The 17,464-nt window shown below is 43.6% G+C and overlaps 1 protein-coding gene across 12 annotated transcripts in view; it reads right to left on the bottom strand.

The window, feature by feature from the left end:
* The window catches only part of Ablim1 (actin binding LIM protein 1), a 232,564-nt gene that overhangs the window by 24,119 nt on the left and 190,981 nt on the right, over positions 1-17,464 (bottom strand). For 7 of the 12 annotated variants that reach the window (XM_029562139.1, XM_029562140.1, XM_029562137.1 and 4 more), the window contains 4 exons: positions 13,152-13,229; positions 11,822-11,977; positions 7,524-7,559; positions 5,014-5,143 (listed from right to left, as the gene is read on the bottom strand). In XM_029562139.1, the coding sequence (XP_029417999.1) occupies positions 5,014-5,143; positions 7,524-7,559; positions 11,822-11,977; positions 13,152-13,229 (400 nt within the window). Of the gene's footprint in view, positions 1-2,755; positions 2,876-5,013; positions 5,144-7,523; positions 7,560-11,821; positions 11,978-13,151; positions 13,230-17,464 lie in introns of all 12 variants that reach the window. The other 5 variants (XM_029562132.1, XM_029562133.1, XM_029562135.1 and 2 more) reach the window with 1 other exon arrangement.

Consider the following 17,464-nt stretch of genomic DNA (forward strand, 5'->3'; position numbering starts at 1 on the left):
GGGGACTCTGACACCCTCTTCTGACCTCCACAGGCATTGCACAGCATGGGTGCATTGACATACATGCAGGCAATACACTCATACACACAAAAAATAATTGTTTTTTTTTTTTTTAAAGTGCTTTAAGGACTGGGGATACAACTTAGTCTGCAGAGTGATTGACTAGCATGCACTAAACCTTGAGTTTGGTCCCCAGCACTGAGTAAACTGAATGTGGCACATGCCTATAAGCCCAGCACTCCGAGGTGGAAGCAGGAAGAATACAAGTTCAAGGCCAGGGGAGCTACAATGGGAGCTTGAAGTCAGCCTAAGCTACATGAGACCCTGCCTCAAAAAGCAAAAAGAAAGAACTTTAAGGGCATCATGTTAATGGTCCCATTCTGACACCAGGACACCTCACCCCACATACCTAATGACCTAGGAGTGGCTGTGTCCCTCCTGATTCATAAACCAGACAATACTCAGAAGGACAATGGAACAGTTCAAGGTCACAGAGTCAGCAAGTAATTCTTCTGGTGGCAACACTCAGACACAGGATGTCACTGACATTCCCTGACCTACTGTATTATTTGTACTTTGTATGATTTTCCAGAGCCCATGATATCTTTTTTTTTCAATAAAATATATATCTCTGAAAGACCAAACACATCATAAATAGATAAAGAAGTTTCCATTTTAACCAGTCAAAAATGTATTTTCTCTTGAATAGTAGAAAGAACCAGCATCTTAATTTGGCCAAGAACCACTACATGAAATGCTCTTTAAAATATATAACTGGGAGCTGGAGAAATGGCTCAGTAGTTAAGAGTACTGAATGCTCTTGCAGAGGACCTGGGTTCGATTCCCAGCAGCCACATGGTAGTGACCCATCCTTAACTCCAGTCCCAGGGGAATCTGAAGTCCTCTTCTGATCTCTGCAGCATTGCACAATATGGGTATACTCACTTATATGCAGGTAATACATTCATACACATAAAATAAAAATAATAAATAAAATATTTTAAAAATAAAATATATAACTGAAGCGTTCCCCAGTAATTTCTTTATGGTTGTATAAACATTCTAAAAAATATGACCTTGATACTTAGATAAAAAAATAATTCTCCTCAATACTAATTAGCAATAATGGTTTTAAATAATGTGTCAAGAATTTTAGAAAGTGCTCTGCCTACCAAAAGTTTTGCTAATAGTAACTGATAACTAGTTTCATAAACACGTCCATCACATTATTTTCTTTCTTTTTTAAAGGTTTATTTATTTTTACTTTATTATATGTGTGTGTGCCTGCATGTATGTATGTGTATGTACATTTACCACATGGATGCAGTGCCCACAGAGGCCAGAAGAGGGGAGGACATTGGAACTCCTGGAACTGGAGTTATAGACGGTTGTGAGCCACCATGTGGGTGCTGGGAACTGAACCAGGGTCCCCTGTAAGAGCAACAACTACTTTTAACATCCCTCCAGCACCCCAGTCATTATTTCCAAAGCATAGAAAATGCTGAAACAGCAAATGTGTGGGACTATCACACACCACAATGTTTAGTACAACTACATTTTAGGAGTCAGTTGTTCAAGAATCCAAGTAAGCTAAAAGAAAAAAGCCTGGGTAGACTGAATGCTACCCAGCTACTCAGCAGATGCAGATGCATTACTGGTGTGAACACTGGGGACACACAGAATCCTTGAGGACCATTTTCAGATCCATGGTAACTTTTACACTTGCCTCCTTGTCTCCCATCCCCCTGCCTTTTTTGTTGGTTCATGAGGGTCAAATCAGGACTACGTGAGTTAGCATCCCTCTGTGGGGTCATTCCTCATTTAAATGATGGCTCCTTCATAGCCTTTCCCTCAAGTGGAGAGCCCTGACTGAGGATGCCCCAGAGCCTGACTGAGGATGCCTCAGGACCTGACTGAGGATGCCACAGAACCCTGACAGGATGCCACAGAGCCCTGACTGAGGATGCCCCAGATCCCTGACTGAGGATGCCTCAGGACCCTGACTGAGGATGCCCCAGGGCCCTGACTGAGGATGCCCCAGGGCCCTGACTGAGGATGCCCCAGGGCCTTGACTGAGGATGCCCCAGGGCCCTGACTGAGGATGCCCCAGGGTCCTGACTGAGGATGCTACAGAGTCATAAGCAACAATGAAGCAAACAGTGAGAAAGCCAGAAGGGAGTAAAGGGGGAAAAACATCAGGCAGGAACAGAAAACAGAAGGCAGAGCCTCTCTCACCCATCGTGTGGAAATTAGGACAAATCAAAAGCAAAGTACTCAGAGTCAGTCAGCTTAGAGAGAGAAATAGAAGTTATGCTGCCCAAACGTGCTCATGTAATTCAGTGGTTCATCACCATGAAGACAACTGTCCCACATTTATTACTCAGTACTACTGATTTTGTGGAAACATTGCAAATTGAACCCAAGAAAACACCCTTGTATATATTATATTTTGTTTTTGATGTACACAAAAACAAAATAATAATATTAATTTTCTAAGTGGCAGGTGATAAATCTTAGTTCCTAAATACACTTCCCATTTCATTGTGTGGAGCCCTTGGAAATGACACACCTCTCAGAATGTGAGATGCCATGCCAATTCGAAGGCCACAGTCCGGACAGTCATGACACACGCAGGCATGCTGATGGGTCTGAAGCTTGGTGGCTCTAACTCTTGGAGATACACCTTATTAGCCTTGTTGGGGTGCTAATAAATCTCCACTATGCAGGCATTGCCTGCAGAGGCCTGCCTCCTTACCTTTGACATGGGGGAGGAAGTGGTGTCGGAAGGGGGGGTTGGGGCGGGAGTCGCTGTGGGTGGAGCTGAAGCTGCTGGTGCGCAGGGGGGACCACCTGTGCACACCAGGAGACAAGAGCTCTGTGCAGCAAGGAATCAACCAATCGGGGCAGGGCGAGGTAGAAACAGAAAAGAAGAAAGAAATTAACACAGGAACAGGGAAATTGCCATTGTTCCAAATGGGGGAGGAAATAAGAGCATTAATTAGGAATCTGAAAACAGAGGAAGGAAAGAGGGTTACAAATGCACCTGCACAGGGTTAGACAGAGGGGCCACCTGCAGATAGGCTCAGGTGGACACAGAGTCAATCTCTGAGAATAAATGGCTTTGGTGAGAGGGAATGGTCCCCCTGAACACTGCAGGAGAATCCCAACTACATAGGGCCAGAACTGGGCACATCACAGACTCAACAACAGCTGCTTTTAAAGGGTACCTGACATGTGTTTCCTTGGAAACACATGTAAACAGATGACAATCACTTCAAGAAACTTGAAAAGAAACACTTCTATGTAAGGATCACTTGTTTTTTAAGCTGCAGACTTATCCCACTAGAAATTGCATTTTATTTAGCCTGTGTATAACAAAAACCCAGTTGGGAGGGGAGCAGAGTTCCATAGGATGCTGGGAACCATGGGGACACTGGAAGGACAAATATTTAGTAGGAAAATGGATGATCAAAACTCAACCCAGGCTCGGGATTAAAATATCCAGCATCTAGAATTTATGGGGTGGATACTTGGGCATACCAACAAACCACAAAGAGGCCATCAATTTTAGACATCAAAACATTTTAACACTGAACATTTGGTGTCTTGAACATGTATATTGGACTGTGGAAGGAGGGGGATATTCTGAAAGCTGCAGATTAGAACCATGATGGAGAGAGGTGGGACTTTCTCATGCTCAACACAGACAGGAGCTTTGAGGGGAAAACGGTGGTTGAGTGGTCATTTCCTTGCTGTTCAAGAAGTTCGAGAAGGACAATATCCCTGTGATGACAGGCCACTCTGACAGTGTCAGGGCTGAGTCTCAGTGGTCTCCACATGTGTCATATGCAGGGTGGTACCAAAATGATTTTTTTTACCTTCCAGATAGATAAAGGATTAAATCAAAACCCATGGCCAGGCACAAATAAAATGACTATAGTTACACATTAAAAAAAAGAAAAGAATTTCCTGAAAACTTTCAGTTAACTTAATAAATACTAAGAAAATATGTGTAAATCTACAGATTATTTTCTGCGGTTCTTGGAACTGAACCCAGGGCCTCACACATGGTAGGCAAGCACTCTACCACTGAGCCACATCCCCAACCTGGTCTAGGGAAACTGATATATTATTGAAGAATCCAATAGTTATCAATTTTCTACATGTGGTAAATATTATGACTTCAAAGAGATGATCATAACCTTTCTATATCTGTTCATATCTGTTGGTTTAAATTTATTCATTTAAAATATTTGGATAGGTCTGTTCTCATCAACCCAGCCAACAATAAGAAGCTTAAAACAGAGTCTGCTAGATGTAGAACGTCATCACAAGTTCTTTTAGAGGCCAGATCTTCCCTGTGGCCTTCTCTGGGCACCCTGGACCTGTGCTGGGGTCTCTGTTCTTCTGCCCCACATACTTGGCTTCTACTTATAGCCACAGGTTCTAAGGCCTCTAAAGAGCAAGGTCAGTCAACACCTGCTACTGCCTGATTTCCTCCATTAAGGCCCATTCCTGAAGTGTTTATATTTTCAAAGCCTGCTTTCAAATCTTAGGGTTGAAAGGGCTCTTAGAAGTTACCTATAGGACTCCTAGGCCTCTTTCTAGAAGGTATTTAGCCAAGTTTTCATTGTAACATAATGTTCCTGGACAAGAGCTATAAACTTGCCAACAAATAGCTAATATTGGTTTTTATGGATGCTGATAAGCTGAAAGAGCATATAAAATATTTTCTTTTGGAGATCTTAATCTCAAAGTCTCATAGGGATGAAATTTCCATCAATTCTTTAAAAAAAATCTTTGTTCAAAGTAGTCTAATGTCAAGATATAATTTAATAACTCACAGTGAACATAGCCATAAATGACTGTTTTTTTTTTAAGCTATAAGATACAGATACCAATTTTCATTTTGTTCTGGGAGAGGAATAGAAAAATTTAGCAATCAGATTTTTCAATATGCTATCAAATGGCATGGAAAAAAAAAATCATGCAGAGATAAAGAGAAGCCCTTACCAGGTCGGTGGAAATGCTGGGGAGATCGTGATGTGGTTGGAGTGTAACTGTGGCGGCTGTACACTGGGGAGTTGATGGAGCCCTGGCTTGTAGATCGGTGGATCATCCGATCCCGGACATCCTGGTAGCCCTGGAACAGAGTTTGAGAAAGCATGAGCACCCAGCACATCCACACAATCCTTCAATATATAGTTTTTTATTTTTATTTTATGTGTATGAGTATTGCCTGCATGTGTGTAGGTGCACCTCTGCTGTACAGGGCCCATGGAGGTCAGAAGAGAGCATCGGATTCCCCTAGAACTGGAGTTATGGATGGTTGTTAATCACCATGTGGGTGCTGGGAACTGAACCCGGGTCCTCTGCAAGAGCAGCCAGTGTTCTCAACTGCTGAGCCATCTCTCCAGCCCCTGTGATTCTTCACTATTTTAAAGTAAAATCTAATCCACAAATACCCCTGAGGAATATCACTTGACATATTTCTGTTTACCTTCTAGGGTTATATACAATAAATATTCATGTGTGTGGATATTCCATGGCTAATATGTTTTGTTTACAACCAACAGTCATTGTAATTATTAAAATTTAAGATATAAAAACTATAAACTCAAATAGTGATAGGGCTCTGGGAAAAGGAACAGTTCATATGACCATGCTGGTACAGTGACTTTAGGCTTTATGAAGTGTGTCACCTACATCAGATCTTATGATGGCTCATCTTCATTACCAACTTAGTGGAATTTAGAATCACCATGGAAAAACATCTCTGGATATGACTATGAGGGTGTTTCTAGGACTGCTGCATGGACTGGGGTCCTGGGCTGAATAAAAAGGAGAAAGGGAGCCAAGCACCAGCATTTATCTCTCTCTGCTTCCTAACTGAGGGAGGATACAAGGTGACCAGCTGCCTAGTGTTCCTGTTGCCAAAACTTCCCACAGTGATGAACTGAATCCTCAAACTGTGAGACAAAATTAGCCTTCCCTCCCTCCCTCCCGCCCTCCCTTTCACTACAAGTAGCAAAAGAACTAGTATAAATCCACATAACTGAACAATGGCAGATCTGAGGTATTAGATCCTCTCCCAACAATGGAGACATGAGGTTCCCAGCAGGTCAGCGACCCATGTGCTGGCATGTAACAGGCACACACAGGGCTCACTTCAGAACCATTTCTCAATGCTAATCTCTTGGGGGTTTTGTTGTTGTTGTTGTTGTTATTTTTGACAGGGTCTCCCTAGTCCCAGTCTACCTGGAAGTCACTATGTAGTCCAGGATGGCCTCTGGATTTCACAGAGATCCACCTCCTCTGCCTCCCGAGGGTTGGGATTAAAGGCACACACTACCACACCTGGCAACACTAACTTGCTGACTGGCCTTCAAGCCATGTAGTCTCTAAAACTGATCTAGTGACATTTTAAGTTGATGCTCTTAAAGAACAAGTTGGTGCTTACCCAAAACCAGTAACTAATTCTCATATTGGGAAATAGTCCAGGGAAATAATTACAAATGATCATTAAAAGGAGTAAGTCATTCAGAGACTTAACTGACATCACCACTCATGAGAGTCAAATTTATATTATATGCTCAACAAATGAGAGAATTAAGAAAGGAAGACATGTCACTTCAATCTAATACAATGGTGCTCCTAGACTATTACCCATGTCCAAACCTAGAAAAGGATGTACTAGGTAACAGGCACAAAAAAACGATCTGTACAAAGACATAACAGAAAACGGTGTTCTACATTTCAGGAAACTGTTAGGTTATGGAGTCTCTACGGCACACTAAGAGAAGAATTTGAAAGAATGCACAAATAATCACTACATTAACACCTCAGTAAGCACAGCTTTGTGAAGTTCAGGAGCAAACAGCAAGAAAACTCTGGCTTGGCCCTAGCTGGCTAGGACAAAATAACAATGGGACCCAAAGTCTCCAAAGGATGCGATTACATTTTGCAGCTGGCCCATCACAGCCAGCTTCAGAACACTTCAGGACTTCAATTACAAATTTCCTAGTGTGACTGCATTATTCAGAGCAGTATGGTGAGTTTTAGGCTAGCTTGGGCTACATGAGCCTCCGTCTCAAAAAAAAAAAAAAATCCATCAAACTGCTTAGCTTTCAAGATCTGCCCAGATTGTGTACTGAAGAGGCAACTCACCACGAAACCATGAAGACAGTTCTACCATCAACCACTTCAGACACTTCAGTATGTTAGAGTCTATATGAATTAAAGATAGGGACCAAGAGCCCCATACTGGACAGAGGCTTCAGCTCCCGTGGACACGTGTTCCTCCCACTCATAAGCACAGGCTCACGTCAGCAGGAGGTCGCACTTTCTCTCATGTCCATTTTTAAGTGTGCTGCCTTTAATCCCAGCACTTGGGAGGCAGAGGCAGAGGCAGGTGGATCTCTGTGAGTTCAAGGCCAGCCTGGTCTACACAGTGAGTTTCAGGACAGCTGGGGCTGTCTAGGCAAGGTCTACCCCACTCCCAAAATGGCCAAAATGGTACTTACCTCTGCAGAAGGAGTAGGAGACAAAGTCCTCGGAGACTAGGAGAATGAGAGAGAGAAGTCAATGTCAAGATGACTCTTAACTCTTTTCCGGTTTTAATTAGAGTTGTTGATCAGAATGAGCTAGAAACATCACCTCAAATACATAAGTGAGCACCTGTTTCCAGTTTATTAAGTGGGGAGTGGGCTGATAGGAAATCCAGCTAAATTCCCAGGAGACTCTGATGCACATCTCTACCCAAGAACCATGGTTTTAATGGATATGCTGTGGATCTAGTTGGAACTGGTTTCCCTACATATTCAAACCGTGCTTATCTTAGCACTTGTCAGAACAGAAAGGGATATGCAGGGTTTTGTCAACATGCGCCCCCATCTCCATGAGTTGCCTTTTTGGAGGGAGGGTCTCAATCAATATGTAGTCTTGGCTGGGATATGCAGGGTTTTGTCAACATACCCCCCCATCTCCATGAGTTGCCTTTTTGGAGGGAGGGTCTCAATCAATATGTAGTCTTGGCTGGCTTCAACTCACAGAGTGCTGGGATTAAAGGCCAGTGCCACCATGCCCAGCTGTTTTTTTCAATATAATATTTTTATAAATTATTTGAGCGTTTCATACAGTCTATTTTGATCATATTCATCCCCTCACTCATCCCTCTAACTCCTCCCAGATTCTCCTCCCACCTCCCTAACTCCCCAACTTTGTGACCTCTTTGTTTTTTTCAATCCATGGAGCCTAATTTGTACTGCCCATATACTCCTGGGTGTAGGGTCATCCAGTGAAGCATGGCTGACCTATTAGGGGTCACACCCTTAAAGAAAACTGATTCTCCCTCTCTGAGAAGAAAGAGAACTCATTATTTTTATTGTGCATGTATGTATTTTTGAGTCAGGGTCTCACTATGTATCCCTGGCTGTCCTGGAATTCACTATGTAGACCAGGCTGGCCTTGATCTCACAGAGATCCACTTGCCTCTGCCTCCCCAGGCCTGGGATTACTAGGATTAAAGACACACATCACCATGCCCTGCTTCAACCTAGTTTTTAGCTAAATCCGAGCTGCAGTGATTTAAGAGTTTGGCAGGACTATCATGTCTGGGCCTGTGACATTTCACGTCTGGTCTCTAGGTTCTGTGCTTTTAGATGAATAGGCCTCCTCTGCCATCAACAGGTCAAGCCCTATCAGCTGTGGGGTGGGGGGCTTTGCTGGCTGTCTCCATTGTCCCCAGGGCTCTTTACTTGGACACTGCAGAGCTCACTTTTCTCTAGCAAGGTCTGGGCTCAAAGCCACCTTCCTACCTTCTGTGGCCCTCTGGTTTACAGCTGGTTCATGTTCCTGCACAGCACTAACTTCCCTATAGTAGTCCATCGCGCATTTGTTTCTCCGTTAACTGTCTTCTACTCGATTCTGCAGGATCTCTGTTTACCACGATGTGTTTCCAGAGACAAGAGGAGGTACACATCAGGTGCTCCATGAAACATTTTTGGAGTGAATGAAATGTTTACAATTGAAATGCAGAAGGTGTTCTAGAAATGCAAATAGCATTTCAGAGGACACAGGGTGGGGGTGGACCTGTTCCTTTCCCCATATTACTAGTAAGCTGGCAGGCCACCTTGTTCTCAAAGTTTCCTCAAGTTCATGGTCCTGGGCAGTTCTATCCCATCTCTAGGGCCCCTTTGCTGGGTGAGGTTGGGTTCCCTAGGGGGCAGAAGCCAGGTCTGCCCCTGCCAGTGGTGAGTTCCTGGACCTATCCACTCATGCACCTTCCAAACGTACAAATGGTTATACAGAGTTTAAGTTTACGCCTGTGTTTGTTTTTATGTGTGTGCACGTGTGCCTTTATATGTGTGTAGCTATGTGTGGAGGGTCAATGTCAAGTGTCTTCCTCAATTGCTTTCCACTTATTTTTAGACAGGGTCTCTCACTGAACCTGGAGCTTACCAGATCATCTACACTGGCAGGCCAGCAGGCCCAGAGAGCCTCCTGTCTCTATATCCTCAGCACTGTAATTTACCTGCATATGCTGCCAAACTCGGCTTTTTTACGTGGGTTCAGGGATTGAACTCAGGCCCTCAAGCTTGCGTGGCAAGTACTTTCCTGACTGAGCTATTTCTACAGGCTTTCTGTGTTTTAAAAATAACAACATATGGATTCTATAAAAGAGTTGATAACTAAGGGAATAAATAATAGAAACGCTGGTAAAGTTTACTCAGTGGCAAGATCCATGTGTCTCAGAGGAGTTCATTAACATATCTGATTTCTGTCCCCAGGGGGCATCCTCTGCGCACAAAGACAGTCACAGGCCTTCACTCCAGATTTGTACAGAAAGGGGTTGATTCTGAGAACAGATGGGATGTACTTTCTAATCTCAAGAGTTCACTTCTTATGCAAAACCTACACAAGGATGTTTGTAGATTCTACCTGCACTTTACTTTTCCCAAAGCGATATGTTAGTAACCCCCACTCCGCGCTCTCTCTCTCTCTCGCCGCCCCCAACACCCTAGAGAAAAAATCAACTCTCCCTTGGTTGTATTTCTGAAACCATACCAAATCCATGCACACTTCCTCTGAAGCCAACTTTTATGTATTTTGTTCAGAAAACTTCCTTTACCCTCAATCCCCTATTCTGGGATCCAAAGGTATCTAACAACCCAGGCAGACCAACCTGCAAACAGTTGCAGGTGCAGTACAGCAAGATTACCACTAGGTGGCACTACATAGAAATGGATAGCTCTATGCCAGCAGGCCAGAACTTATTTATTTATTTATTATTAATTAATTAATTAATTAATTTATTTATTTATTTTAATACGGGGTCTCCCTGGAGCCCCAACTGGCCTGGAACTTACTATGTAGACAAGGTTGACCTTGATCTCACAGAGACCTGCGCCCCCCCACCAGTGCCAGGGTGGCCCTGAAGGGTTGTGTTGCCACACCCTGCTATGGTGCCTTTTTTTAATGCAGGCTATTCTCTGGAATAAAATCCAGAATAGAAAATAAACAAATAAAAAGCATACTATAAATATACATAAAATCATTTCAAAATAACAAAATCATTACAAAATAACAAATACATATACATACATATATATATTTGAGAGCAAATTAAGCCCAGTCACATTTTCATGCCTTTTTGGGAGCAGGGCTGGGGCTGTTGACAGGGTCTTACATGATCCTTCTCCCTCAGTGTCACGAGGGCTAGGCTGATGTGTGTCCCACTGCACCAGGGCTTCAGGCCGTTTGTTCATCTTATGAGCCTAGCGGAATCCTGCGATGCTCTAGACTGTTCACATTCTGGTTTAACCTTGCCCGTAGGGCTGAGCACTACATGGCAACAGCTCTGTGAATGGATTCCAATCAGTTCAGAGATGACTCCAGTCTTAAAAGAGTAGGGGCCCCAATGCAGTGCAGTGGTAAAGCATGTGCTTCTGAACCTGCTCAGGGTCCTGGGGCTAAGTCCTAGTAATGATGGTAAGAAAATAAATAAAAAGGGAAACAACTGGAATGGATTGAAGAGGCCAAAGGAGGCAGACCAGAGTCCATGGTACCTAGGTAGGAGGAGGCAGCACCGACCTCCCCAGTCCTGGGATGGCACAGGGAAGGGAGCCCCGCTGCTGGAGAGGCTCTGACCCAGCAGGGGGACAGGCCTGCTGGCTGAACAGTAATAAGCCCCCGAGGGCAGGTCACAACAGTGGTAACTACCACACTGGACATTAACAAGGCTGGCCCTTGGTTCATTGTTTTACATTGTTTCTTTCATCTGCATTAAACACCTGTGAGGGACAGTCTACCATTCTCCTCCCTGTTTTTCAGATGAGACATGGAGACTCATAATGGTTGTTACATGGCAAGTTCAACAACCAGCATGTGGTAAGGCCTTGGATTGAGCCTGGGTAATTTGAATCTAGAACCCCAACTATTATCCCATTCTCTCTCTTTCAGATGTTGGAAACTGCAGCTTCCAAAATTTAAGGGTATGGTCTCACGTCTCATGATCTTCAGAAATACACTTCAGGTTCATCTCAAGACTGAGACCCTGCGCCCAAGACCCTCTTTGCCTTAATTCCCCCTAACAACCTCAGGACACATCACCCCATACCTACTCATCCTTCATGTGCAGTTGGCCTACCTCTCTTCTACCTCTCAATAACCTCCCAGGGGTCATGGGCACCTGGTACAGGAATCTCCAGATGGTGGGCAATGGAGAGTCTGATTTATCTTAACTCCAAACAGCAGTTCTTAGAAAGCTGAGAAAAAAGCAGGCAAATGACTGTGTGTTTTGCAACAACTGGGAATTTATTACCTCTCCAAGGCTCTGTCTCTCCTGTTTGTCCTCATAGCCTGAAGAATAGAAGGGCTCATAGGTAATGAGATCTGGACGCTCAATATCATAAATTGCCTTGACCTTGGGAATGGCTGCTAAATCCTTGTAATCCAGGATTTCATTGTCCACTTTTGCCTGGAAAGGTTAAACAAACAGAAAAATTATTGCTTGTTTTTTTTTTGAGAAACCATTGTTAGTACATTTTATGACGTGTTTAAAGTGTTGTGAGCCTTAAAACAAACAAACCAAAATGTCTTGCTGAGCAACGTCATACTCTTTAGGAAGTTGCCCATTGATGCCGTCTATTAATCAAGTTAAAAAAAATCATCAGATGCTTGTGAAAAATCTGTGTAGAATCCAGTGAATAGAGAAATGTGTCAACCTTCAGGATACGTTCCTTTATTTATATGGAGAGGGGAAAAAACCTCAAACAGATGGTCCATAATTCTCTCAGATAACCAAAAAACAAGAACTCCATATTAAGTAAACTAAGTATGTAGACATCTTTGTGTCATAATTTAAGGATACCCAATGGTAGCACTATAAAATATGTGACTAATTCCCAAATACCTATATGCAAGTTAGGTGCGATAATCTTTTTTAAAAAATATTTTATTTATTATTTTTATTTTATGTGTATGAGTGTCATGCCTGCATATAGGTAAGCGCACCCATGTCGTGCAATGCCCGTGGAGGACAGAAGAGGCTGTTGGAGCCCCTGGGAACTGGAACTGGAGTTAGCTGCCATGTGGGTGCTGGGATTCAAACCAGGTCTTCTGCAAGACCAGCCAGTGTTCTTAATCGCTGAGCCATCTCTCTAGCCCCAAAGTGAGATAATCTTTTGAGTCTAACATCATAACACTACATTTTCAGAACATCTTTTAAAAAAATTTTTATTTATTATTTTTTAATTTTATGTGTATGTGTGTATTGCCTGCTGGTATGTAAGTGCACCCATGTTGTACAATGCCCGTGAAGGTCAGAAGAGGGTGTCATATCCCCTGGAACTGGAGTTAAGGATGGTTGTTAGCTGCCATGTGGGTGCTGAGAATTGAACCTGGGTCCTCTGCAAGAGTCACCAGTGCTCTTAACTGCTGAGCCATTTCTCTAGCCCCTCAGGTCATCTTTTGATCTGATGATCACATATAAATTGAATTACCCAAAGAAAACATGATTAAGAACACTGGATGCCAGAGAAACATTGAAATCTTGCGTCAGAATCAGAAATAATTTTGGATTATCCACCCTGCTGTTCCAATCCTTGAACTTACCTGTCCCAGAAGTGTCCCTTCCAGAAGTAAGTACTTACATAGATGGTGTGACCTGGTGAGCCAGGGATGCTGGAGCCTGCTCTAGAATAAATACTTTCAGAGGATGTCCTGGTGGGCTGCAAAATAAACAGCAGCCCGTCAGGTTTCTGATCCTGCCTTCAGAATCAAGACCAGTCTGGGCACCCAAACTTCACTAAAAACTCAACTAGGTAGAAAAGGAGAGACCTGTGAGCTTTGTGTATGAGAGGAGACAGAACCTTGAGGGAAAGGTCATGAAAATTACTCCTATCAGCTCTGAGGAAGGTACATTTGGTGACTTTCTTGGTCCTTTCTCTTCCTTGTCCCTTGAAGAACTTTGGGCTTGACTGTGGTGCCACATCTCAAAGCTGCCCATCTCTCCCCAGCTCCACGGCTGACCTAGTCCCAACCTCAGTCACCAGCTCTGCTCTTCAGAAGTATAGTAATGCCTCCCCCGTATACCACAGCCTTCCTGTTCCTGTCTCGGCCTTCCTTAATCATGCTTGGCTTCAAGAGGATATTGCACAAGAGAGAGATCTTTAAGAATTTGGCTCCCTTGATACAATCCTGCTTTGCCTTTAGTGCCAAACTTAGAGTAAAATCACAGTTCCAGAGGCCTCAGGATCATGCCCCTGCCTTCTCCTACCGTGTCACTGCTACTCACAGAACAAGGTGTGTGCCCTGGTTTAAGGCTCCTATCCTGGCTGCCCCTCTGCCTGAAATTCTCTTACCCACAACTTTCCTTGCATGATTTTTTTTTTTTTTTTTTTTTTTTTGGTCTTTTTGAGACAGGGTCTCCCTGTAGCTCCAGCTGGCCTGGCACTCACTGTGTAGACCAGGCTGGCCTCGATCTCACATAGATTCGTCTGCCTCTGTCTCCAGACTGCTGGGACTAAAGGCTTGTGCCACCATACCTGCCTTTGGGTGATTTTTTTTCCTCCTACCATCTTGGCTTAAACACACCTTGAGAGGCCCTCCCTCAATTCAGAGTTGGTGCCCCTTGCTGTTTTCGCTCATAATCAATCACATTTTTTTCTTCCATGAATAAAAGCTCCTGATGAGGAAACTTGACTGGTTTCCTTACATTGTGTCTACCTCTCTCATTCTCATTAATGTTGGTCTTGACCTCCTTATAGAGCTTTTGTCACTTCTATGTATATCTAGTGCTTGGCATAGGCAGAAACATAGAGGTATAAATATTTGGGGGCGGGTGGAGAATGAGTTAGATTCACCGTAAACAAATACTCAGTATGCAAACCCTGACTCGTGTTTATTACATGGTTTGAGCCTAACCAGAGTCACTGAGGTAAGGTTGGTGGTTAGCCTCTGGGAAGACAGAAAAAGGTAGACTTTACAATACAGACTTGAGAATCTAGAAACCAGATATTGATTTTAGAGTGGGGCAGGAGGATGTTGTAAAAACTAGGATCAGGAGCTGGAGAGATGGCTCAGTGGTTGAGAGCACTGGCTGCTCTTGTAGAGGTACCAGGGTTCAATTCCCAGCAACCATATGGCAGTTAACAACCATCTGTAACTCCATTTCCAGGGGATCTGATGCCCTCTTCTGACCTCCATGGGCACTGCACGACACGGGTGCACCTATCTACATGCAAGCAATACATTCATACACATAAAATAAAAATAAAATATTAAAAAAAAAACTAGGATCAATGGCTTCTCGTCTCTGCTTGGCATATTCTGGAAAATTCTATAAAGAAACCAAAGTCCTAGTCATAAAAGACTTCCTCTTGTTTGTGTAGTTACTTCCTGGAGAGGAAAATGTACAATTCTACGATACATAGGACCGTTTCCTCTCTAGGACTGTTGGCATCGGTATGTGGCACCTTGAATAGGAATGAAAAACCAGCCAGAGCTTGGGGTCATTCACACCCGAAGCATGGACCACAAACATGCCTGGCCGATTCAATGCAGCAGTGGCCAAGGACTCAGTAAGTACTCACTGGAGGCTGGGAGCAGCCATTCTCGGTCAAGGTGCCCGGTACCTCTGCAAGAGCCGCGGGGAGGCAGTGGGAGAAACTACAGTACAGCAGGTGGAGCTGTGCCTGGCTCATTATGCTGGGCCTCCTCCCCAATACCCGTCATGTACCCATGCTTTCCTTCAGTTGTGACTGAAGTGATGATTTTCCAATAACAATGCATCTCAAAATGAGAAAATCCCACATCTGAGTACACTGGGAGAAAAGGATTTAGCTAACACTATTCAAGAAATGTTTAGTTTCTACATCTGTTTCCTAACTCAAATCCAGAAGTGGTACAAACAAAATGCAGCCCCTCTAAAAAGATACGCCACCCCTTATCAACGCTGAACCCACACACATCTCCATGAAACAATTACTAAATGCAGGTCATATTTCATCTTCAAGCGGCTGGGTTCTAATATATCCTAAATTTGGTGTCAAAATGAAATCTCTTTTTATACATGTATGTGTACATGAGTGTGTGTTGGGGAGGAGTGTGCATGCACACGTGCATGTATGTGGAGGTCAGAGGACAACCTCTGGTGTCATCCTCAGGAACACCATCAGCCTCCTTTGAGATAGGGTCTCTCAGTGGCCTGGAGTTCTTTGGCTGGCCAGAGTCCCAGCAATCCTGAGTACTGGGATTATAAACACACACCACTAAGCCCAGCTTTTTGATGGGTGCTCTGGGGATTGAACTCAAATCCTCACATTTATGAGGAAAGCATTTTACCAACTAATCTATCTCCCTAACCCCAAATGAAATCTCTTAAGCAACAACATAAGGATATCTACAGTAGTGTTTATGGCCCAGTGCTAGGCCTGTGCTGAGAGTGCCCTAGCCTTAATCACATTTAACCTGTTATTGTCCCCATTTTACAGATGAGGAAGAACTATGAATATGTCAACCCATGGAGGTAGGAAGGGTGAGGCAGGATTTGACCTTAATCACCTGAGGCCCCAAGGATGGAATCCTATTTGTGTCTATATCATAAGGTAAGTATGTAAATCTATTTTCCATCAAGATAGTAATGGGATGAAGAAGGGACAGTAATAGAAACATATTGAGGTCAGTACCAGAATAGATTGTATGGTAACTGAAAATACTCTCTCTTTTTAAAACAGCATCTTACTCTGTAGCCCAGGTGGGCCTCAAATCTGTGAGTCTTTTTGTTTCAGTCTCCTAAGTACCAGGATTACAGGCATGGACCTCCATGCCTGGGTCCTGAAAATATTCTTTTTGCAATAGCTCTACAAGGACTCCGCCTTAGGGTGGGTATGAAGGAGGGGGCACTTGGCTGGACCGTGACATGCCTTCATTTACTGCAGTTGCTGTTGGCAATGGCCTGTGTTCATTAGCAAGCATCTGGGACATGGAGCTTTGGAGTTTCTCTGACAATGTTCCAAGGGTGGGTCAGAGGCACCGTCGGTATCTTCAGTAACCAAACCCTTAGGGCTGGCTCTGAGTGCTTAGCTAGCTCTTGTACTGCCCATGTAGATAAGAAAGAGCTGAAGACCAATGAAAGCACATGCAGGGAAGGGCCCTTGAACTCTCTTTCCGGGGAGAGACACCATGGAAAAAAGGGTCTCTTGAGCCTGGCCCAGGGGCATAGGTCTGTGACCCTACTACTCTGGAGGGCTGCACTGGCCTATTTCTGTTGGATTTCTCTTCCTTCTTCCCTGCTTGGAGTAACAGCTCCCAGGAGTGATGCAGGATCTCTCTGAAGCATTTTTCTTGTTTACTTGCATGATGGACTAAAGGTTTTAGGGGTTATTCAATAATTTTTGCCAAGTCCCATCTGGTTCTTTACTAGGTTTTCATCTCTAAACAACGTGTTTGTACACACTTGCCCCGGACTTCTCTTATGTCAAAATGGTTTCTCTAATGCAACAAGTTTTCAACATCAAATCAACTAGTCACCAAATCAGCTGGGGTTCAAGGGTGGCCTACTCTGTCATTTGCCCTTTCTGACTAGTTAAATGTTATTCATAAGAGATTCTGGATGCGTGTTGAAAATTCAGAAATTACTCTTCTACTGAATCCATCATCTACCCCCATTTTCCATTCATAAAACGGAAACAAGTATTCCCAACAATTACTTTTGGGGAGTTGAATGAGGAAATAGATATAAGTTCAGGCATAGATAGGTAGTATTATTCTGACACTGACATTAGACCAGGTTTCTTAGCAATCTAGTCTGAGATATTGAGGGGCAGCACTATCCCTGTTTTGTGCCTCATAACAGGATATTCCTTTCAAATGTGAGCCACATGGACCAGGTGACAGTTCACTACTGTGTCTGGACTCCTATGGGTCAGAACTTGTTAATTTGTCACAATCTATGTATCACATT

The sequence above is a fragment of the Nannospalax galili genome, unplaced genomic scaffold, assembly GCF_000622305.1.
Source record: "Nannospalax galili isolate Female #2095 unplaced genomic scaffold, S.galili_v1.0 scaffold974, whole genome shotgun sequence".
Taxonomy (NCBI): domain Eukaryota; kingdom Metazoa; phylum Chordata; class Mammalia; order Rodentia; family Spalacidae; genus Nannospalax; species Nannospalax galili.